General features: G+C 40.8%; 1 protein-coding gene across 1 annotated transcript in view; it reads right to left on the bottom strand.

Moving 5' to 3' along the window:
- LOC126417029 (dynein axonemal heavy chain 1-like) overlaps positions 1-24,217 on the bottom strand; it is a gene marked incomplete at its 3' end in the record, with an annotated part of 951,942 nt that overhangs the window by 864,409 nt on the left and 63,316 nt on the right. Inside the window, exons 6-7 of the mRNA XM_050084920.1 lie at positions 22,683-22,894; positions 9,443-9,610 (exon numbers count right to left, since the gene is read on the bottom strand). Coding sequence (XP_049940877.1) covers positions 9,443-9,610; positions 22,683-22,894 — 380 coding nt within the window. The remainder of the gene's footprint in view (positions 1-9,442; positions 9,611-22,682; positions 22,895-24,217) is intronic.

Genomic DNA, 24,217 nt, shown 5'->3' with positions numbered 1-24,217 from the left:
ACTTCATTCATTTCTATTAATTTTGTAGTTGTGAAACACAGAATGTAATTATTACTTTGTTGTTGTTGTGGTCTTCAGTCCAGAGACTGGTTTGATGCAGCTCTCCATGCTACTCTATACTGTGCAAGCTTCTTCATCTCCCAGTACCTACTGCAACCTACATCCTTCTGAATCTGCTTAGTGTATTCCTCTCTTGGTCTCCCTCTACGAATTTTACCCTCCACGCTGCCCTCCAATACTAAATTGGTGATCCCTCGATGTCTCAGAACATGCCCTACCAACCGATCCCTCCTTCTAGTCAAGTTGTGCCACAAGCTCCTCTTCTCCCCAATTCTACTCAATACCTCCTCATTAGTTATGTGATCTACCCATCTAATCTTCAGCATTCTTCTGTAGCACCACATTTCGAAAACTTCTACTCTCTTCTTGTCCAAACTATTTATCATCCACGTTTCACTTCCATACATGGCTACACTCCATACAAATACTTTCAGAAATGACTTCCTGACATTTAAATCTATACTCAATCTTAACAAATTTTTCTTCTTCAGAAACGCTTTCCTTGCCATTAAGAGTCTACATTTTATATCCTCTCTACTTCGAGCATGATCAGTTATTTTGCTCCCCAAATAGCAAAACTCCTTTACTACTTTAAGTGTCTCATTTCCTAATCTAATTCCCTCAGCATCACCCAACCTAATTCCATTATCCTGGTTTTGCTTTTGCTGATGTTCATCTTATACCCTCGTTTCAAGACACTGTCCATTCCGTTCAACTATTCTTCCAAGTCCTTTGCTGTCTCTGACAGAATTACAATGTCTTCGGCGAACCTCAAAGTTTTTATTTCTTCTCCATGGATTTTAATACCTACTCCGAACTTTTATTTTATTTTCTTTATTGCTTGCTCAATATACAGATTGAATAACATCGGGGATAGGCACAACCCTGTCTCACTCCCTTCACAACCACTGCTTCCCTTTCATACCCCTCGACTCTTATAACTGCCATCTGGTTTCTGTACAAATTGTACATAGCCTTTCGCTCCCTGTATTTTACCCCTGCCACCTTCCGAATTTGGAAGAGAGTATTCCAGTCAACATTGTCAAAAGCTTTCTCTAAGTCTACAAATGCTAGAAACGTAGGTTTGCCTTTCCTTAATCTAGCTTCTAAGATAAGTCGTAGGGTCAATATTACCTCACGTGTTCCTATATTTCTACGGAATCCAAACTGATCTTCCCAGAGGTTGGCTTCTACTAGTTTTCCCATTCGTCTGTAAAGAATTTCTGTTAGTATTTTGCAGCTGTGACTTGCTAAACTGATAATTCGGTAATTTTCACATCTGTCAACACCTGCTTTCTTTGGGATTGGAATTATTATATTCTTCTTGAAGTCTGAGGGTATTTCACCTGTCTCATATATCTTGCTCACCAGATGGTAGAGTTTTGTCAGGACTGGCTCTCCCAAGGCCGTCAGTAGTTCTAATGGAATGTTATCTACTCCCGGGGCCTTGTTTCGACTCAGGTCTTTCAGTGCTCTGTCAAACTCTTCACGCAGTATCGTATCTCCCATTTCATCTTCATCTACATCCTCTTCCATTTCCATAATATTGTCCTCAAGTACATCGCCCTTGTATAGACCCTCTATATACTCCTTCCACCTTTCTGCTTTCCCTTCTTTGCTTAGAACTGGGTTTCCATCAAAGCTCTTGATAGTCATGCAAGGGGTTCTCCCTTCTCCAAAGGTCTCTTTAATTTTCCTATAGGCAGTATCTATCTTACCCCTAGTGAGATAAGCCTCAACATCCTTACATTTGCCCTCTAGCCATCCCTGATTAGCCATTTTGCACTTCCTGTCGATCTCATTTTTAAGACATTTGTATTCCTTTTTGCCTGCTTCAGTTACTGCATTTTCATATTTTCTCCTTTCATCAGTCAAACTCAATATTTCTTCTGTTACCCAAGGATTTCTACTAGCCCTCGTCTTTTTACCTACTTGATCCTCTGCTGCCTTCACTATTTCATCCCTCAAAGCTACCCATTCTTCTTCTACTGTACTTCTTTCCCCCAATTTCTGTCAATTGTTCCCTTATGCTCTCCCTGAAACTCTGTACAACCTCTGGTTTAGTCAGTTTATGCAGGTCCCATCTCCTTAAATTCCCACCTTTTTGCAATTTCTTCAGTTTTAATCTATAGTTCATAACCAATAGATTGCGGTCAGAGTCCACATCTGCCCCGGAAATGCTTTACAATTTATAACCGATTCCTAAATCTCTGTCGTACCATTATATATTCTATCTGAAACCTTCTAGTATCTCCAGGATTCTTCCATGTATACAACCTTCTTTAATGATTCTTGAACCAAGTGTTAGCTATGATTAAGTTATGCTCTGTGCAAAACTCTACCAGGCGGCTTCCTCTTTCATTTCTCTCCCCCAATCCATATTCACCCACTATGTTTCCTTCTCTCCCTTTTCCTACTCTCGAATTCCAGTCACCCATGACTATTAAATCTTTGTCTCCCTTCACTACCTGAATAATTTCTTTTACCTCATCATACATTTCATCAATTTCTTCATCATCTGCAGGGCTAGTTGGCATATAAACTTGTACTACTGTAGTAGGCATGGGCTTCGTGTCTATCTTGGCCACAATAATGCGTTCACTATGCTGTTTGTAGTAGCTTACCCGTACTCCTATTTTTTTATTCATTATTAAACCTAGTCCTGCATTACCCCTATTTTATTTTGTATTTATAACCCTGTATTCACCTGACCAAAAGTCCTGTTCCTCCTGCCACCGAACTTCATTAATTCCCACTATATCTAACTTTAACCTATCCATTTCCCTTTTTAAATTTTCTAATCTACCTGCCCGATTAAGGGATCTGACATTCCATGCTCCGACCCGTAGAATGCCCGTTTTCTTTCTCCTGATAACAACGCCCTCTTTAGTAGCCCCCCCCCCCCCCCCCGGAGATCCGAATGGGGGACTATTTTACCTCTGGAATATTTTACCCAAGTGGACGCCATCATTATTTAATCATACAGTAAAGCTGCATGCCCTCGGGAAAAATTACGGCTGTAGTTTGCCCTTGCTTTCAGCCGTTCGCAGCACCAGAACAGCAAGGCCATTTTGGTTAGTGTTACAAGGCCAGATCACTCAATCATCCAGACTGTTGCCCCTGCAACTACTGAAAAGGCTGCTGCCCCTCTTCAGGAACCACACGTTTGTCTGGCCTCTCAAGAGATACCTCTCCATTGTGGTTTCACCTACGGTATGGCTATCTGTATCGTTGAGGCGCGCAAGCCTCCCCACCAATGGCAAGGTCCATGGTTCATGGAGGGATATTTGATCTACAATAAAAATAGTTCTTAATGCACATAAAGTGAACTGAAGATTTATTTACTTTCAGATATTGGTCCTTTAGTGCTTTATAGATTGCTTCACACGTTCCACATTTTATTTTAGTTAATACACACTGTGGTGGGTATTTGAGTGCTGTACTGTACGCTAGGGTAACTCTCTCCTGTAGCAAGAAATCAGTGTGTTACTGTGAGCCTGTCTTCTGCAGATACAGCAGTTCTTACGTGAGTACTGTGCTTTGTGATATGACAAGACACTTCGCTGAGCAAATACTAAAATCTATTCTCATCCAATCTTAAGTAATTTATGTACAACTTGATGTCCTCCACTAGAAGCTCACATAACAAATTTTGTTGAATGCTTTTATCGTCTCGTCATAACACCCATGGCTTCACTGTGGTAAGTTTCTTTTTTAGCCCCCTGCTTCTCTTCCAAATGCGTGTACAGTACAATTGTAGTACATGCAACTGCTGTGCATAACAACAAGTTGTTGCTGTCAACGATCTTGAACTGTGATGAAAAATATGATGACAGTGTAACACCCCTTTTTAGCACCACATCAAATATCTTGTCACACAAATTTGACAAATATTTGATCATATCTTTGTCAAAGAAATACGATACTGTAATATTGGCCTCAGTCTCTCACTCCGGCTCAGCAGTGTTACTCTCAGGTGGAAAAAGAGGCTCTAGCCATAGTCTATGCTTTCCAGAAATTTCATGTTTTATTTGTAAGGCTCCAACTTTCACCTTACTACTGACCATAAACCCTTGGTTTTATTGTTTAACCTTCATGTTTTCTTGCCTGGCAAAGCAAGCACACTGCCTACAATGCTGGGCGCTGTTCTTGTCTTGCTAGAATTACGAAGTCCATTTTTGACCTATGTCTAAACATGCCAATGCCAATGCCTTGTCCCATATTCCTGTCCTGATTATGAAAAATTGCTTTGCTTCCTTCTTGATGTCGAAACTCAGGTGGCAGTCGAGGGTTTCCCGATAACGAGCTTGCGCACAGCAGCTGTCATTTTCACCAATCCTGTTCTCCATCAAGTGGTTTGGTTTGTTCAACAGGGCTTACCAAAAAACCACCGGGTCAGGCTTTGGACCCCCTGAGCAACTACTGTTCCTCAATGGATCGCCTCTGTTTCTGACAGTGTTTTGCTGTTGTCCACGGAAGACCTATCTCCCATAGTAGTCATTCCTGCTGCACTACGTCGAGAGGTTCTACGCCTTCCTCAACAGGAAACTGTCAACTAGGAGACATTTCTTGAGCAGGGACTGATGGCAAAATTGCCAGTTTTGTTGCAGTTTGTGAGCAGTGTGTCCGACTACAGGTAGCTGCTAGGGCACCTCTGTTCCCCCTGGCCCACTCCGTGCCAGCCATGGGAATGCATTCACATAGACTTTGTGCGACCCTTCTTAAATTCCTACTGGCTGTTGCTAGTGGATACTTTTCCCAAATTTCTTACTTTCTCTGGTGAGTGGCACTTGAGGTCACAATCAATATGCTTTCGAGGATTTTTTCTATTGAGGGGTTACCTTGTTCTTTAGCATCTGATAACAGGCCCCAGTTCATATCTCACACCTTTCAATTGTTTTGTTCCTGTAATAGCATTCATCATGTTATGGCTCTGCCATTCCCTCCTCAATCAAACGGTGAGGTGGAATAACTAGTGCATACATTCAAATCCCAAATGAAAAAGTTTGTTGTACATTCCAGCCCTTCTCCATTTTTTTGAGAACCTATCACCTATCACTTCATGTCTATGGGGGACTGGAGCCCAGCTGAGATGCTACACAACCACCAGCCACACATGCTCCTCCCCATTCTGCAGCCCACACCTTGCCTGCTGCAGTTGGGTTCATCCGGATGCTGGACACCAGGATTATCAGTTTGGGTGTGAGGTTTTGGTTGCCAGACAAATTGGATACCAGCCACTGTTGTCCACCAAACACTGTCTTTGTGATGTCCATATGACCGACAGGCTGGTAGGATGCCACTTTGATAAGTTGCGCCAACACTCACCACTGGAAGCTAAAGGTTAGCTGGTGCGACCCATGTCGCCACAGCCCGTCCCATCACCCTTCACCTTGAGCCCATCCCCCCCGCTGTGCAGGTCCCCCCATTTCACTGGTTGTCTCCTTCACATGCGGCACCCTGGGGTTCCAGCTTCCTGGCAATGAGCGCCAGTCCATCTCCAGCCTTGAGTCCATTGCCATCGACAGTTGTTCTGGTCAGGCCACCTCCAACGGACCCCTCACCATCACCACCTCAACCATAATGCTGGTTTGTCTAGCCCCATCTCATCCACACTGAGACCAGCCTGCTGATGATGATGCAGAGATTGAAATGGCACCCTCCTCGCAGGTGCTGTCATCAGACACTGCACAGGCCCACTGCCCTCATGCATGTCCACAACCCATGCATTCTGGCCCTATGTTCTGGCGCCCACCTGCCACATTGTCCTGCCACTGCAATCAGCACCAGCTACTGCATCTCAGGATCTGATGGTTGTGTCTCTCATTGGATGGCTGACATCTCCTACGTCGCCTGGGGGCCTCTTTACGTGAGGGAAAGGTATGCTGTATCCTGCGACTAGTCCATGTGAGTATGAGTGCGCCAAGTGTAGTGTCGCTGTTGAGTATGAACTTAAATACTGTCAACAGTATCAGCATGAGCTGGCCATTAGAGGCTGCCTGCAGGAAGCGTGCACATGGCACTGTCTCTGTCGTGCCATCTTCCAGCAACTCACACCTGTATATGTGCAGAAAAGTACTAATTCACTATCACTATGTTCTTTTAGTTTGTACTGCTCACTTCAGTTGTTCTATGTATTGCTTATGTTGCATTTCCTGTATGATTCTCTTGTCTTGTCATTTGTGGAATCACAAGAAGCTTTTTTCTGTTATTGTTCAGAGGTTTACAAACAAAGCCGTATTTGAGTTACTTGGATTGGTTTCAAATTATATATAAGGTTATCTAGATATATACTATGTGATCAGAAGTATCCAGGCACCTGGCTGAAAATGACATGTAAGTTCACGGCGCCCTTCATTGCAATTTAATATGGTGTTGGCCCACCCTTAGCGTTGATGACAGCTTCCACTCTCAGAAGCATACGTTCAATTACATGCTGGAAGATTTCTTGGGGAACGGCAGCCCATTCTTCACGGAGTGCTGCACTGAAGAGAGGTATCAATATCGGCATTCCAAAACATCCCAAAGATGTTCTATAGGATTCAAGTCAGGACTCTGTGCAGGCCAGTTCATTACAGGGATGTTATTGTCGTGTAACCACTCCACTACAGGCTGTGAATTATGAACAAGCGCTCAGTTGTGTTGAAACATGCAATCATCATCCCCAAATTGCTCTTCAAGAGTGGGAAGCAGGATTGTGCTTAAAACATCAATGTAGGCCTGTGCTGTGATAGTGCCATGCAAAACAATAAGGGGTGCAAGCCCCCTCCATGAAAAACACAACCACACCATAACACCACTGCTTCTGAATTTTGCTGTTGGCACTACACACACTGGCAGATGATGTCCCCCAAGCATTCGCCAAACCCACACCCTGCCATCAGATCGCCACATTGTGTACCGTAATTCGTCACTCCACACAACGTTTTTCCGCTGTTCAATCGTCCAATGTTTACACTCCTTACACCAAGCGAGGCGTCGTTTGGAATTTACCACCATGATGTGTGGCTTATGAGCAGCCGCTTGACCATGAAATCTGAATTTTCTCACCTCCCGCCTAGCTGTCGTAGTACTTGCAGTGGGTCCTGATGCAGTGATGGTCTGGATAGATGACTGTCTATTACACATAATGACCCTCTTCAAATGTCAGCGGTCTCTGTCAGTCAACAGACAAGGTTGGCCTGTACACTTCTGTGCTGTATGTGTCCCTTAACGTTTACACTTCACCATCACATTGGAAACAGTGGACCTAGGAATGTTTAGGAGTGTGGAAATCTAGCATACAGACATATGACAGTGATACCCAATCACTTGACCACGTTTGAAGTCCGTAAGTTCCGCAGAGCACCCCATTCTGCTCTCTCACGATCTCTAATGACTACAGAGGTCGCTGATATGAAGTACCTGGCAGTAGGTGGCAACACAATGTACCTAATATGAAAAACAAATGTTTTTGGGGTTCTCCAGATACTTTTGATCACATAGTGTATGAAAAGATGGAAAATAACTGAAAGCTCTGTAAAAGAATGCATTATCAAAGGTATTTTTTAATTATTTTTTTACTTAAGCCGTTGTGTTGGGCAACGGCCTTGCCGCAGTGGATACACCGGTTCCCGTGAGATCACCGAAGTTAAGCGCTGTCGGGTGTGGTTGGCACTTGAATGGGTGAACATCCAGGCCCCCATGCGCTGTTGCCATTTTTCGGGGTGCACTCAGCCTTGTGATGCCAATTGAGGAGTTACTCGACCGAATAGTAGCGGCTTCGGTCAAGAATACCATCTTAATGACCGAGAGAGTGGTGTGCTGACCCTACGCCCCTCCTATCCACATCCTCCACAGAGGTTGACACGGTGGTCCAATGGTCCCGGTAGGCCACTCGTGGCCTGAAGACGGAGTGGTTTTTTTAAGTCATTGTGTTACTTGTCTTTTCTTCTATTTTACCTGCTCTGCCCTACCTTTTTTTAACCTCTCAAAAAAATTTTGTGACTCCCTGTTTATAACCATCACATTGGAAACAGTGGACCTAGGAATGTTTAGGAGTGTGGAAATCTAGCATACAGACATATGACAGTGATACCCAATCACTTGACCACGTTTGAAGTCCGTGAGTTCCGCAGAGCACCCCATTCTGCTCTCTCACGATCTCTAATGACTACAGAGGTCGCTGATATGAAGTACCTGGCAGTAGGTGGCAACACAATGTACCTAATATGAAAAACAAATGTTTTTGGGGTTCTCCAGATACTTTTGATCACATAGTGTATGAAAAGATGGAAAATAACTGAAAGCTCTGTAAAAGAATGCATTATCAAAGGTATTTTTTAATTATTTTTTTACTTAAGCCGTTGTGTTGGGCAACGGCCTTGCCGCAGTGGATACACCGGTTCCCGTGAGATCACCGAAGTTAAGCGCTGTCGGGTGTGGTTGGCACTTGAATGGGTGAACATCCAGGCCCCCATGCGCTGTTGCCATTTTTCGGGGTGCACTCAGCCTTGTGATGCCAATTGAGGAGTTACTCGACTGAATAGTAGCGGCTTCGGTCAAGAATACCATCTTAATGACCGAGAGAGTGGTGTGCTGACCCTACGCCCCTCCTATCCACATCCTCCACAGAGGTTGACACGGTGGTCCAATGGTCCCGGTAGGCCACTCGTGGCCTGAAGACGGAGTGGTTTTTTTAAGTCATTGTGTTACTTGTCTTTTCTTCTATTTTACCTGCTCTGCCCTACCTTTTTTTAACCTCTCAAAAAAATTTTGTGACTCCCTGTTTATAACTTCGGTAGAAAGATAAGCCCATCACCTTCAGTGCTGGATGAGTAAAACGAAAGCCTTAAATTTTTTTTTTTTCCAAACAGAAAATGGAGGCACTTGGAAGTTATTGTATTATGTAGTGAAATGAAACGAAATGTCGTGTAGCTAGGGCCTCCTGTTGGGTAGACCAGTCGCCTGGTGCAAGTCTTTTGAGTTGACGCCACTTCGGCAACTTGCATGTAGATGGGGATGAGATGATGATGATGATGAAAACACAACACCTAGACCCTTAGCGGAGAGAAAATCTCCGACCCAGCCGGGAATCAAACCCAGGCCCCTTACCATGGCATTCCGTCATGCTGACCACTCAGCTATCGAGGCAGACTGTATTATGTAGTAATATATCACTACTTTCAAAATAATGTGTAATAGAAACAAGCTGTTAACACACTAGAGTATCAAAATCATAAAATTACACCAACATGTGCTACGAATGAACACTGAAACAACTTCAAAATTAAACACAAAAATGTTTTACACAGCTACAATTTACATAAGTTGGAAGATGTCACAAATGAAACGTCCATTATGTTGTAACATATTTAGATAATGAAAAGAATGGAAGAAATACCTGCATCCGGAGCTTTGCTAGTTCCATCATTCTAGAGAGCTTTGAAACTTCATATACATGCCACTTGTCAACAAATATATCAAACCAACCTTTCCCAACATCTCGCAAACACATTACGATATTCGTAGTAATGGTTTCCAGCCAGGAACTTTGCAAAAATTTGATAACCTGTAAGTAGTAAGCCAGTGTTAACCTCAAAACCTAATGTTCTCTCAACAAGCAAGAAATATTTAAATATGTTGATTAGTAATTCAACAGAACTAGAGTGCTGATACAAGGTGTCTCCTAGAAACCACCAGTTTGAATGTCATTTGGTATTGAAAACAAGCAAAGTAAGAGTCTCAAAGGACAGAGATGTATTTTCAGTAGGTCCCCAAGACATCTGTAAGCAATTTACATTATGGAAGCCTCGTACAATTTGGGCTTGGCTGACACTGAAAAAGGAGGGTGTGTACATCCATAAAGCTCACATTCTTCACAGATAGGCATTAAGAACTAATAATGTTTATGGAAATAGGTTGTATTTTGGTTTATTTATTTATCTTGATAAGATTAACGCCATAAGGATGTTTCTCTCATTTAACCTGGAATCATATTTTTAAATTACAGTGCTCGGATGATTAGTGAATTATTCACACCACAGAATGTCAGGAAGAGCTAATTCCGCAGCTGTCATGGAATCATAAAAGCAGTGGTATCAATAACATATTTTTTTCAGCAGCATTCATACAGCCACTATGGACGGCATCATGGCTGCAGCGTTGACAACAGGACGGCAGTGTGTGGTGGTGGCAGTAATTCCTCCAGTCAGAAAACCGCAACAGTGCTGTGGCCTTGTGCTGTAACTATGTCCCAGTGGTTCTGTTTGGGGGTACTGATGCAGCATGGATGGTCCAGCAGTGGAGGGCAGTGACAGGAGCTGGTGTGTGTGGCCTACAGCCCCAGATAGCAGCCTAAAGGAGAGATGTGCAGTGCTTCGAACCTGGGACCACAGTGAAGAGAGCAGCATGAGTGGCCCACAAATGTGAGCATCGAGCAGCAGGGTGCCTCTACACAGAGCAGGCAGTGGACCTGAAGTACGTCAGGTGTGCCTCTCAAAGCTACCCAAGAGACGGTTGTTGTCAGCCTGCAGGAGGCCCCAGCAGATGGAACCAGTTGAAGCCCCCATAGCATGAGTTCTAGGTGTGGACCATAGACCAGCAGCTATCAACAACAATGGCTAGTTGTAAATGAGGCTGGATTACCCACATCGGGAAGACAGCTGGTGTGGACTAGTTCTCAGAGTGGGCAGCAGTCAACAACAGCCACTGTTAGGTTTGGGCGGCTAGTATTTATACTTGCTCTGTTCGGTTTTATTACAAAACGGTGTATGGAATGAATAACCCAACACTCCACTGGACCAGGCTGGAAGCTCATATCATGTCACCTCAGCAGTACCATGGCCTTGCCGTTGCAATTTAGAAAGCAACATGCATCTATTAGGGAAGATGCTGGCGTAACATTCCTTTCCCTTTCAGAAGATTTGGTCCACTGAACTGCAGATTGCTGCTCAATCTGCGAAGTACTTAAATAATACATTCTACATCTTTTTGCGTCTCTTTACATTCTTCACTCAAACTGGTTAAGCTAACCTAGTCCTATGGACAATGCCTGAAGACTGGTATTATTCTACGTCTATATCTACAACTGTACTCTTCAAACCACTAAGTGCATGGCAGAGGGTACATTCTGCTGTACCAGTTATCAGGGTTTCTTCCCATTCCATTCATGATTGATTGAATGCCTCAGTGCATGATGTACTTATCCGAATCTTGTCCTCGTGATCCCTGTGTGAATGATACACCCAAGATTGTAGTAACTTTCTACAGCTGTCAATTAAAGCCAGTTCTTGAAACTTTGTTAATAGACTTTCATGGGATAGCTTAAGCCTGAATTCAGGAGTCTTCTATTCAGTTTCTTCAGCATCTCTGTGACACTCTCCCATAGATCAAACAAACCTGTGACCACTCATGCTGCCCTTCTCTGTATACATTCATCACCTCCTGTTGATCTATTTGGTATGTGTCCCACACACTTGATCAATATTATGGAATGGGTTGTAGAAGTTATTTGTAAGCAATCTCCTTTGCAGACTGATTGCGCTTCCCTAGTATTCTATCAGTAAATCAAAGTTGGCTACCTGCTTTACCCACAATTAAGCCTACGCAAACATTCCATTTCACATCCCTACGAAGTGTTACACCCGTGTATTTGTATGAGTTGGCAGATTCCAATCGTGATTCATTGATATTATAGTCATAGGATCCTACAGTCTTTCATTTTATGAAGTGCACAATTTCAAATTTCTGAACAGTTAAAGCAAGCTGGCAATCTTTGCACACCCATGTATTTGTATGAGTTGGCAGATTCCAACTGTGATTCATTGATATTATAGTCATAGTATCCTATACTCTTTCATTTTGTAAAGTGCACAATTTCAAATTTCTGAACATTTAAAGCAAACTGCCGATCTTTGCACCACTTTGAAATCTTATCAAGATCTGACTGAATATTTACGAGTCTTCTTTCAGATAGTACTTCATTATAGATGACTGCATCATCTGTAAAAAGTCTAAGGTTACCATTAATAATGCCCACAAGGTCATTAACAAAGAAAATGAACAGTAAGAGTCCCAACACACTTCTCTGAGGCATAACCAAAGTTACTCTACATCTGACAATAACTCTACATCCCACATAACATACTGCATCCTCCCTGTCAAAATGTACTCAATGCAGTCACAAATTTCACTTGGTACATCACATCATAGTACCACACCTACGTTTATTGTCAAAAGTATGGAATCATAAGCTTTTTAGAAATCACTGTGACATTTTTCCACATACTAAAGTCCATGGTCAATTGGCGGTCTAAAATATTAAAGTTTCTATTTCAATCCAATCAAAAGATACGGCCATTTATGTCACATATTTTGATATCTTGCCATTATTAATGTCAATAATACGCAAAAATAAAAAATTGTTGAAACTGTCAATTCCTGCGATGAATGAACCAATCTGTATACATAATTAAGTTTGTACAGAAGTCTTGGTGTGTTAAGTCCTACTCACCCTCATCCAGATTATTTTTACATCTGGGATCATTTATGTCTCTTCTGTTAAAGGCAAAAGTCTGATTTGTAACTGTACTTAAATTACAAACATTAAGAAGTACAGATTTGGCTCTGGGGAACATTTCATGATTTCAACGACATTGCACCTTTTTGGTTAAATGTACAAAATATGGCAACAATAAATGTAACAACCTCATTCCAAAGCTTTATAACACTAAGGTTGTGCTTTTAGTATTGATGGGTTTGCAGTCACTGAACTATAACATACAGCACAAGTATTACACTATTGACAAGTCCTAGTCACAGACAACAGTCATTTTATGGAATCTCTGTTAAGAGAATTTTGTTTTCATCTTGATCACTATTACAGCCATAGATATACAAATCACACTACAAATTACTGGTAATAGGGACTGTGATGATGGCGTTTGTATCTCTAGCAATCATGTAGTTCCATTATAACGCTGTTCCTCAGGTGGCGATAATGAGGCACAATAGGTAGTAGCAAGGGCCGTCATGACTTTTACCATGTTTCAGAAGTAATGTGATCCAGTTCTATCAATTGTTGAAGTGTATATACACATGTGGCCCCCTTAATTGGTAGTCTCATGGGCCTTTGGGAAACAATGGATGAATGGTGAAAAATTTTTCCAAATGCTTGAGTAAACCTAATACAACTGATGTGTATCAAGTGCCACAGAGTCCAATCACTAATGACTGTCTGCCCTCAGTAACCATTCACTTATTCAGTGTAGAGCTCACACTAAGAATGAGTTTTTTGGGGTTTTGAATTTTCTCAAAATCCAGGCAGAGACAAATAAGGCAGGATTTCCCTACCTGAGAGACAAAGTTATCCTGCTAAATGATGGTCAAAAGTATGCTCAAAACTGAGGAATCATGCACAGTGACCAGTGTGGAACTCTAGTACCCAAACTTAGTGAATGTTCAGTGAGTGGCCCACGACGTTAGCCATTTGTAACCACCAGAACAATGTGCCACTCATGAAATGCTGCAGACACAATGAGGAATGAATCACATCCCACTTCAATACTTTGATAAGAAGTATAACAGAGCAAGAAAACAGCTGCAATTGAAAATAACTGAAATAGCTGAATGAGTAGTTATGTAAAATATGAGGAGAAACAGGAAAAACTATTTTATATTATGGGCAGCTTGCGTATTATTTTTTGCAAATTTTGTTGATGCTCATTATTTTCTACATTATCTTCTGTCAGTTGTGGCTTTATTTTCTTTCAATTTCAGTAATTGCTTCAGACGGCTTTTTTTAAGTACTGTATGTTCCTATTTTTGTCTTATTTAATTGTTTTCCACTTTACATCGAAAATGAAAATATACTTATGAATTGCATTATATATATTGACATCACAGATCAGATTTATTTACATTATTAAAAAATCATTTATATAAGGAGCGATCACAAAAGTTTCCATTCAAAACCTGTTTCTGAAGAAAACATTTTAACAAATGTTGAAACTATGGTAAAGGGATTTTAATAAACCTTCCATTTTCCAACTGACTGACTGTTTACTAACACTACAAGAAGATTTAATGCTATGGTTGATGCTCCATCCATGTGCAAAATTTTTAATACATGGATTTGTGATCAGAATAGTTAAAAGCCTGATTTGAAGATGCAACAGAGGGCATTTCAGCATTTCCTTCACTTGTGCCTCATATATTTAGTCCCTATATTTCTCAAAATCTTACTGTTTTAATCACCATAAATTCATTTTTCTCACAATGATAAAACTATCCTCTGTCTTAACTTGGAACACAGGTAATATTTTCATACAGCAATGTCAGATTTTCCTATATTTTTGGGCAACAAATCATACCAAAAACAATGTTGTTTGAATAGATCTTTAATGTAGTGCATCAATTAAACTGCATATATTTTGTCATAAGCAAGAGTAAATATGAAAATTGCCAACTACAGAAATTTAGCTTCACAAACACATAATCAACATTGTTCCCACTCACTTGCTTCTATCAGCCAATTGCAGCACAGAACACATGTTGCCATGCAAATATGGTCTATCCATACGAATAATATTTACTTCAATATTTGTTCAATACTATTGCTACCATTTCATGAATGAGATCTGTAATCACAGCGTGATCCGTTGCACAGGCTGGAGCCTAGATTAGGTTGGGAGGTTATCAGATGCCACATTGGCTTACATGTTTGCAAAAAAAGTGTCATACCTGATTTTTTTCACATTTATATTTGTGTACTACTAAAATATATAGTTTAATTTAGAACCATATTAAAGACCTCTTAAAAATACAATTATTTGTGTAACATATTCGGCAAAAGGGTTGGGAAATATCATAATGATGACTAGTGCTGTTACTGGAATGCAGTTAGTTTGAAGTCACATCTTTTTTCTTTACGTGGGAAGTCAACTGTTATTTTAAGACAATACTAAATTCTAAGACTTGATAAAAAAAAGTCAAAATCCAATTCCATCATTGAATAACTGTTAGTTACCAATACTAGTAAACTACCACCCACAGATTTTCATTTTTACACAGAACTGGGGAAAATGCCAAATTTCATGACAATTAGTGAAAACTGTCAATTTTGCATTAAGTAATTACAAATCATAGATTTTGGATTATTTTTCTCTTCATAATTTATATAAATCTTTCCTGTCCATAAATATACAGAAACTGACAGTATTGTCATGAAAGAAAAATACATAATTATATACATACATTAAGGTACAAACTGCAGCATCTACAATTACTTCTGTTTACTTGAATTCTATGGATATGTTGGCCAGTGTGCCAGCAATAAGTTATACAGCAAGATGCCATACCGATAAGCTCAGCAGTTGCTGTTGAAGTGACCAAGAATGTTACACTACCAGTACCTAATTGCATTCAGGTAGCTATTGGATTCCCGTTACAGGTCAGTAATGTTTCAGGTTTTTATATAGGTACACAGTTCTGCTGTTATCTGTACAGGTGTTCATAATTATCATTCTATGACTTTTGATATACGATATGAACACTGCATGAATCCCAAATTTAACAATAATGAAATTTTTTGTCTAAATCTAAGTGCATATTGAAAGGATAGGCTAATGGGAAATGAAGTTGTTGAATTCATAGCAATAGAGAAGAAACTCAGTCCACCAAGGTGGAAACTGAAGCTGCATGCTAGATTGTTTGGGCAACACTTAGCGTCATGGGTAAACATTGCTTATAATTGGGTCCTTCTATCAACTACTGACTCACTTCCAGATGTAGCTGAAAATCAAACCTCTAGGACGTAACCATGTTCTTATTAATGAATGAGACATTAATCATCAAAGAGTTTGGAGGGTTAGAGTTTTGTAAGAGATGGCATGACAAGACAATGTGAAATGACATAAAACACTTTCTCTTAATGCTACTTAGAATAAATAGTTCATGTGCCCATTCATGACACAAATACATTGAACAGCCAAAGAAACTGGTACACCTGCCTAATATCGTGTGGCGGCCCCACGAGCACACGGAAGTGCCGCAACACGACGTAGCATGTATTCGACTAATGTCTGAAGTAGTGCTGGAAGGAACTGATACCATGAGTCCTGCAGGGTGTCCATAAATCTATAAGAATGTGAAGGAGGTGGAGATCTCTTCTGAAAAGCACGTAGCAAGGCTTCCCAGATATGCTCAACAATGTTCATGTTGGGGGAGTTTTGTGGTCAGCAGAAGTGTTGAAACCCAGCAGTGTGTCCCTAGAGCCACTCTGTAGCAATTTTGGATGTGTCGGGTGTCGCATTGTCCTGCTGGAATTGCCCAAGTCCGTTGGAAAGCACAGTGGGCATGAATGGATGCAGGTGATCAAACAGGATGCTTACATATGTGTCACCTGTCAGAGTCATAACTACATATTTCAGGGGTTCTATATCACTCCAACTGCACATGCCTCACACCATTACAGAGCCTCCACTAGCTTGAACAGTCACCTTCTGACATATAGGGTCCATGGATTCATGAGGCTGTCTCCATACCCATACACTGCACACATACCATCCCGTTCAATACAATTTTAAATGAGACTTGTCCAACAAGGCAACATGTTTCCAGTCATGAACAGTCAAACGTCAGGTTGAGAGGTCCAGGCGATGCATAAAGCTTTGTGTCAGGTTACACGAGTGGGCCTTTGGCTCCGAAAGCCCATACTGATGATGATTTGTTGAATGGTTCGTACACTGACACTTGTTGATGCTCAATAGTTGCACTTCTGTCACACTGAAAAATTCTCTTCAGTTGGCATTGGTCCCGTTCTTGCAGGATATTTCTGGACACAGCAATGTCCGAGATTTGATGTTTTACCAGATTCCTGATTCACAGTATACTCATGAAATGGTCATCATCATCATCATCATCATCATCATTTAAGACTGATTATGCCTTCCAGCATTCAGTCTGGAGCATAGTCCCCCTTATAAAATTCCTCCATGATCCCCTATTCAGTGCTAACATTGGTGCCTCTTCTGATGTTAAACCTATTACTTCAAAATCATTCTTAACCGAATCCAGGTACCTTCTCCTTGGTCTGCCCCGACTCCTCCTACCCTCTACTGCTGAACTCATGAGTCTCTTGGGTAACCTTGCTTCTCCCATGCGTGTAACATGACCCCACCATCTAAGCCTGTTCGCCCTGACTGCTACATCTATAGAGTTCATTCCCAGTTTTTCTTTGATTTCCTCATTGTGGACACCCTCCTGCCATTGTTCCCATCTACTAGTACCTGCAATCATCCTAGCTACTTTCATATCCGTAACCTCAACCTTGTTGATAAGGTAACCTGAATCCACCCTGCTTTCACTCCCATACAACAAAGTTGGTCGAAAGATTGAACGGTGCACAGATAACTTTGTCTTGGTACTGACTTCCTTCTTGCAGAAGAGAGTATATCATAGCTGAGTGCTCACTGCATTAGCTTTGCTACACCTCGCTTCCAGTTCTTTCACTATGTTGCCATCCTAAGTACTTGAAACCATCCACCTGTTCTAACTTTGTTCCTCCTATTTGGCACTCAATCCGTTTATATCTCTTTCCCACTGACATTACTTTCGTTTTGGAGATGCTAATCTTCATACCATAGTCCTTACATTTCTGATCTAGCTCTGAAATATTACTTTGCAAACTTTCAATCGAATCTGCCATCACAAGTAAGTCATCCGCATACGCAAGACTGCTTATTTTGTGTTCACATATCTTAATCTCACCCAGCCAGTCTATTGTTTTCAACATATAATCCATAAATAATATGAACAACAGTGGAGACAGGTTGCAGCCTTGTCTTACCCTTGAAACTACTCTGAACCATGAACTCAATTTACCGTCAACTCTAACTGCTGCCTGACTATCCATGTAAAGACCTTTAATTGCTTGCAAAAGTTTGCCTCCTATTCCATAATCTCATAGAACAGACAATAACTTCCTCCTAGGAACCCGGTCATATGCCTTTTCTAGATCTATAAAGCATAGATACAATTCCCTGTTCCACTCATAACACTTCTCCATTATTTGCTGTAAGCTAAAGATTTGGTACTGACAACCTCTAAGAGGCCTAAACCCACACTGATTTTCGTCCAATTGGTCCTCAATTAATACTCGCACTTTCCTTTCAACAATACCTGAGAAGATTTTACCCACAATGCTGATTAAAGAGATACCTCTGTAGTTGTTACAATCTTTTCTGTTTCCATGTTTAAAGACTGGTGTGATTACTGCTTTTGTCCAGCCTGATGGAACCTGTCCCGACTCCCAGGCCATTTCAATTATCCTGTGTAGCCATTTAAGACCTGACATTCCACTGTATTTGATGAGTTCCGACTTATTTCATCCACCTCAGCTGCTTTATTGCACTGCAATCTACTGACCATTATCTCCACTTCCTCAAATGTGATACTATTTACATCATCATTCCTATCCCATTGTACCTCGAAATCAGAAACATTACTGATTGTATTTTCACCTACATTGAGCAACTCTTCAAAATATTCCCTCCATCTGCCCAAGGAATCCACAGGATTCACCAGCAGTTTTCCTGACCTGTCCAAAATACTTGTCATTTCCTTCTTACCTCCCTTTCGAAGATTGCTAATTACACTCCAGAATGGTTTTCCAGCAGCTTGACCCAAAGTCTCCAACCTGTTTCCAAAGTCTTCCCAATATTTCTTCTTGGATGCTGTAATTATCTGTTTGGCTTTGTTTCTTTCTTCAACATAACTTTCTCTGTCTACCTGAGTTCTAGTATGTAGCCATTTTTGATACGCCTTCTTTTTCCTTTTACAGGCTGCCTTGACTGTGTCATTCCACCAAACTGTTTGCTTCATCCTATCTTTACACACTACTGTTCCAAGACATTCTTTAGCCACTTCTAGTACTGTGTCCCTGTACCTTGTCCATTCCTTTTCCAATTTCTGTAAATTGACTACATTCAACTAACTAGTACCTTTCTGAGATCATTGTTATGTACTTGTGCCTGATTTCCTTATCCTGAAGTTTCTCCACTCTTATCCTCCTACATATGGACCTGACCTCCTGCACTTTCGGCCTCACAATCCCAATTTCACTGCTGATTAAATAATGATCAGTGTCATCAAAGAATCCCCTGAATACACGTGTGTCCCTCACAGCCTTCCTGAATTCCTGATCTGTTATTATATAGTCAATGACAGATCTGGTTCCCCTGCCTTCCCAAGTATACGGGTGAATGTTCTTATGTTTAAAAAAGGAGTTTGTGATTACTAAGCCCATACTGGCACAAAAATCCAAGAGTTGTTTCCCGTTCCTGTTGGGCTCCATGTCCTCTCCAAATTTACCCATAACCTTTTCATACCCTTCTGTTCGATTTCCAATCCTGGCATTAAAATCACCCATGAGCAGAACACTGTACTTTTCCTTTACTCTAACAACTACATCACTGAGTGCCTCCTAAAAACTATCCATCTTATCTTGATCTGTCCCTTCACAATGCGAATATACTGACACAATCCTAATTTTCTTGCTAGACACCGTCAAATCTGTCCACATCAATCGTTCGTTTACATACCTTATTGCAACTACACTGGGTTCCATTTCTTTCCTGATGTAAAGCCCTACACCCCATTGTGCTATTCCTCCTTTGACTCCTGACAGGTAGACCTTGTATTCTCCCACTTCCTCTTCTTTCTCACCCCTTACCCGAATGTCAATAATGTCAATAACAGCTAAAACGTCCAGCCCCATCTTACTTGAAGCCTCTGCCAGCTCTAACTTCTTCCCAGAGTAGCCCCCATTGATATTAATAGCTCCCCATCTCATTACCATTTGTTTGCCACGTCGTATCTTAGGAGTCCCTGGTTTGTCAGTTAGAGATGAAATGGTCGTACGGCAAAATCCCACTTCATCACTACCTTGGCTCATGTGCCGACTATAATACTATGTTCAAACTCACTCACATCTTGATAACATGCCACTGTAGCAGCAGTAACCAATCTAACAACTGCGCCAGACACTTGTTGTCTTATAGAGGCGTTACCAACTGCAGTGCGTATTCTTCCTGCTTACATATGTCTGTATTTGAATATGCATGTCTGTACCAATTACTTTGGTGCTTCAGTGTGTATTAGACATAATGCCAACAAATAGACCTGACTTCTTTCAGGATGATCACACTAGCACCAATGATCACTGCTGTTGTAGCAACAATTATTACTGAAGTACAAAGGACAATCAAAATGAGCAGAAAGATTTAAATGTTCAGTAAACTACAAATACATAAACAGGCAGTAGTGGTATACTCCATGAGGAACTTACAGATAGAGAGATGCTGAATGAAATACGTTTCACTGTCAAAATGGCAATGCATGAAGGCTTCAGTGACCACTGTAGAAGAATCTAACCAAAACACCTTGATCAAAACCTAAAGAAATTCTAGTTATATGTAAAGACTGTCAGTGGCACCAAAGTTAGTGCCAGACTTTCATGGATGACACAGGAAATAAAACTGAGGTCAGAAATGTTAAGCTCCATTACAAAGGTAGGTACAAAAATACTGCCTCAGTTTAATTCACACACCAATCCAATGATGAGGGATTAATGTCAGTGGCATTCAGGAAAAGCTGTTATCACAAAAAAGGCTCCAATACCCAATAGAATGACCATTATTGAGCATAGTTGGTAAAAATGGGAGCTAACTCAGTTATAAATTCTGTATCAAATCCAATAGAATTCCTACTGAATTCCATACAGAATTTATAGCTGAGTTAGCTCCCATTTTTACCAACCATACAGCCCTCGAACATAAAAACTGTGCCCAAGCTTAGATGGTAGGTGGAGGTAAGTTCCTATGAGACCAACCAAGGTTAGAACAATACTGGAACAATCAATGCTATGTTGGTGGAACTCTACAGCAACAATGCACTATCGTATAACAAAGTGATTAGGTGGTGCAAATTCTTGGAGTTTGTTCAAACAAATATCAACAACAAAAAATGATGTGGCAGACAATCTCTCTAAAAAATCAGGTGTTTCAGGAGAATTGGAGGCCCATATGACATTTTGAACAGGACAAGGGTTGCTCCCCACTGCATCCTGCAACTACTCACTCCCTTTCAAAAAGCTTGCAGAATCAAGACACCTGTGCAAATGTAACAGCCAAGTCAGGCCAATCCAAATGACTTCTTTAACCACCTAATCACAATGGATGAGTGATACAAGCAAATGTGGATTCAACATTGAAAAAAAACAAAAACGAGGAGTCACAATCGTCAACAGATAAGATGATGTTTAGAGTTTTTAAGTGACATAGTGTGGTGGTAAAACAAGGAGTGTCATTGTTCCACGATGTCCCACTTCATTCTTCGCAGAACACTTGTCATCTTGTCATACATGCTGTTCTTCGGGCAAATTTTTCTTCTGCCGCCGCCCCCTCCCCGGCCCCATCTAAATTATCCTCCTGACATAGTACCCGGTGACTTTTTACTCTTCCCTCAGACGAAGAAACTATTGTGTGTCAGGCATTTACCGAATGAAAATGAGGTGATTTTCAACATGGAACATTTCCTAAAGAATTAAAATGCAGATATCTACAATTAAAAGTCACTGCCAAGTCATTAACCATTGGAAAAAAAAGTGTCACATTGGAGGGTGAATATGCAGAGAAGAATCAACACCATCACAAACACAGCTTGATATTTTTGTGGTGATAATTCAAACTTTATGACTACCCTTCGTATAAATAACTTGGTGTAACAAAAGTGTGGTGACTGAATGACCACATGGTCTCATTTGTAGGTAAAGCAAGTGACTGACTTTGCTTCACTGATAGTGCATTGGGAAAAAACAGTCAGCCCACAAAGGAAATTGCTTACAAAACTATTGCATGTCCAATCTTAGAACACCACTCATGTTTGTGAGGAACCCATTTCAAATAGGACTCATAGAAGCTATCAGTTGTACACAAATAAGGGCAATATGAATAGCCACAAGTTTGATTCACAGGGGAGTGTCAATGAAATGAATAATCTGAGTTGGTAAATGTGTGATGATAAATATCAGTTATCCCACAAAAGATTAATTACAAGGTTTTCAAGAATCCATATTAAGAGAAGAATCTATATATATACATACTTCAGTTCCCTTCGCATTGCTACCATAAGGAATGCAAAGCCAAGACTAGACTAACTGCAGCATGCACAGAGGCATTAGCAAGCCACACACAAATGAAATGACAAGAAACTCTTAAAAGTGTTTCAATGACAAATACCCTTTGCCACACACTTCCATTGGTATGCATGTAGATGCAGAAATACAAATATGAACTTAGCTTTCTGGCATGCAGTACGACAGACTTAGTGAAATTTATAGCCTGCTCCTTATGACGTACTTGTTGACGTACTTTTACAATTAAAAATGCCAGTGTGAGAAGAAACTAGTAGTGTGTGTTTATGATGTTACCAATAAGAGAGTCCAAAAGAATTTAAAACCCTGGTGGAAAAATGTCACCATCACTGCATGAAAAAATTCATTTTCTTTGCAGTGCAATTTTTACAATTGTAAGAACACAGTGACCCAACACACATGAGGTTTATATAATGACTACTGTACATACGTTTTCAGTAGTATGAGTCTGAGTAGATTCAAATTCTTCAAGTGGCACAAATTTTCCAAATGCAGATGTGAAAAGGTTCATATTAGCAACCTTGTCACACTCTTCAACTATATGCAGCATAGCGTGATAGCTTTCAGGTATTGCATAGATTGTAAGCTGCGGTAAGTTACTTTTTTTACCAATAAAATCATTCATGCCAGTGCCGATGCAGCCTGTAAAGTGAAAAACATTAAGTTAATGACAATGCCTGCAGTACCAATACCTAAACTATTGTGCTTGATAAACTGATTTCTGTTAGCAATGTTAGACAACTGCAGAGTGGGAGGTTCACTGTGAAAGCTTAGCACATTGGTTAAAACAAGAGCTCAATTGAAATAAAATCAACAATAATTATCATACACAAAAAACTAAGCATAAACAATACACGTGTTTAACACAATTCTTAAAAATGACATTACTAAATCAGAAGGTATGGGTTGAGAAACAGTCACTGAAGCTGTGCATGTTGGCAAGTTGTATTCAGCAGTACATTACACAACTGAGTGGTTAATTCTGCCCTTAGCCACAATTTTATAGTGGCTATACATTTAGGTGGACAGCTGGTTGATGGTTCCACCAACGTAAGTGTTGTTGACAGACTTGTATGTGGACATGACTCCTCCTGCTCAGTGTAAGTAATGGTCATCCCCAGCTTATGATCCTACTTGATGTTGGTATCTGAGGTACAACATCACTCAGTGTTCAGTGACACAGTAATCAGTGGAACAAATCCCAGTTCCTAGTGGTCAGTAATGATCAAGTTCACCTAGTGAAGGTTGGCAAGGGACAAAATCTGTAACACAGGAGAGTTGTCATAAGCTTAGAAGATCAGTCCACAGTGAATACCAAAAAGAACAAAATCTTCCAACAAGCAATAATCAAACACTGTACCAAATGGTGGGGTCTGAAGGCTTTCAGAGAAAACAGGCAAGTGGCTGCAAGTGATTGCATGCACATATTTTAGCACAGAACTCCACCATAGGGAGGGAGTGGGTGCTCAAGGGAGTATGGGAGATGGAATTGGCTCCAACTCCAGGGACAACTTGTTGATTCAAAGATTGATCTAAACTACTATGTTCAATTTACAAGAGAGGTTGCAGGTAACAGTAGCGCGTGCCGGAAGTGGGTTGGGGGTGGCAATGTTTACAACTACTTAGCCTCCCATGGCTAGTCATTATGGCCACCCTACATCATTAAAATCGGGGTGGGTTGGAGAGCATGATGATGGTGGGAGGCCGTCTGAAGCTGAGCTTCTTATGGAAGCAATATAGTCAACTAATAATTGAGGACACCAAGTGCAGGTGCTACCTTGATAGGAAGAGGTTAGCACAGGAGAGGAATTTGTGGTAGGCTACATCAAAACAGGAAGCAATAAAGCTTTTGCTATCAGTCACTTATACACCTGTTCAGCCATCATCCAGGCTACATCAGGTATGGCTGATTTAGACCTACAGTTACTATGATTCTGTCATTAGAAAGACTTAGACAGCTCACTG

Source organism: Schistocerca serialis, chromosome 8 (genome assembly GCF_023864345.2).
Source record: "Schistocerca serialis cubense isolate TAMUIC-IGC-003099 chromosome 8, iqSchSeri2.2, whole genome shotgun sequence".
In the NCBI taxonomy this organism is placed as follows: Eukaryota; Metazoa; Arthropoda; class Insecta; order Orthoptera; family Acrididae; genus Schistocerca; species Schistocerca serialis.
This window is presented reverse-complemented; position numbering and strand designations above follow the sequence as displayed.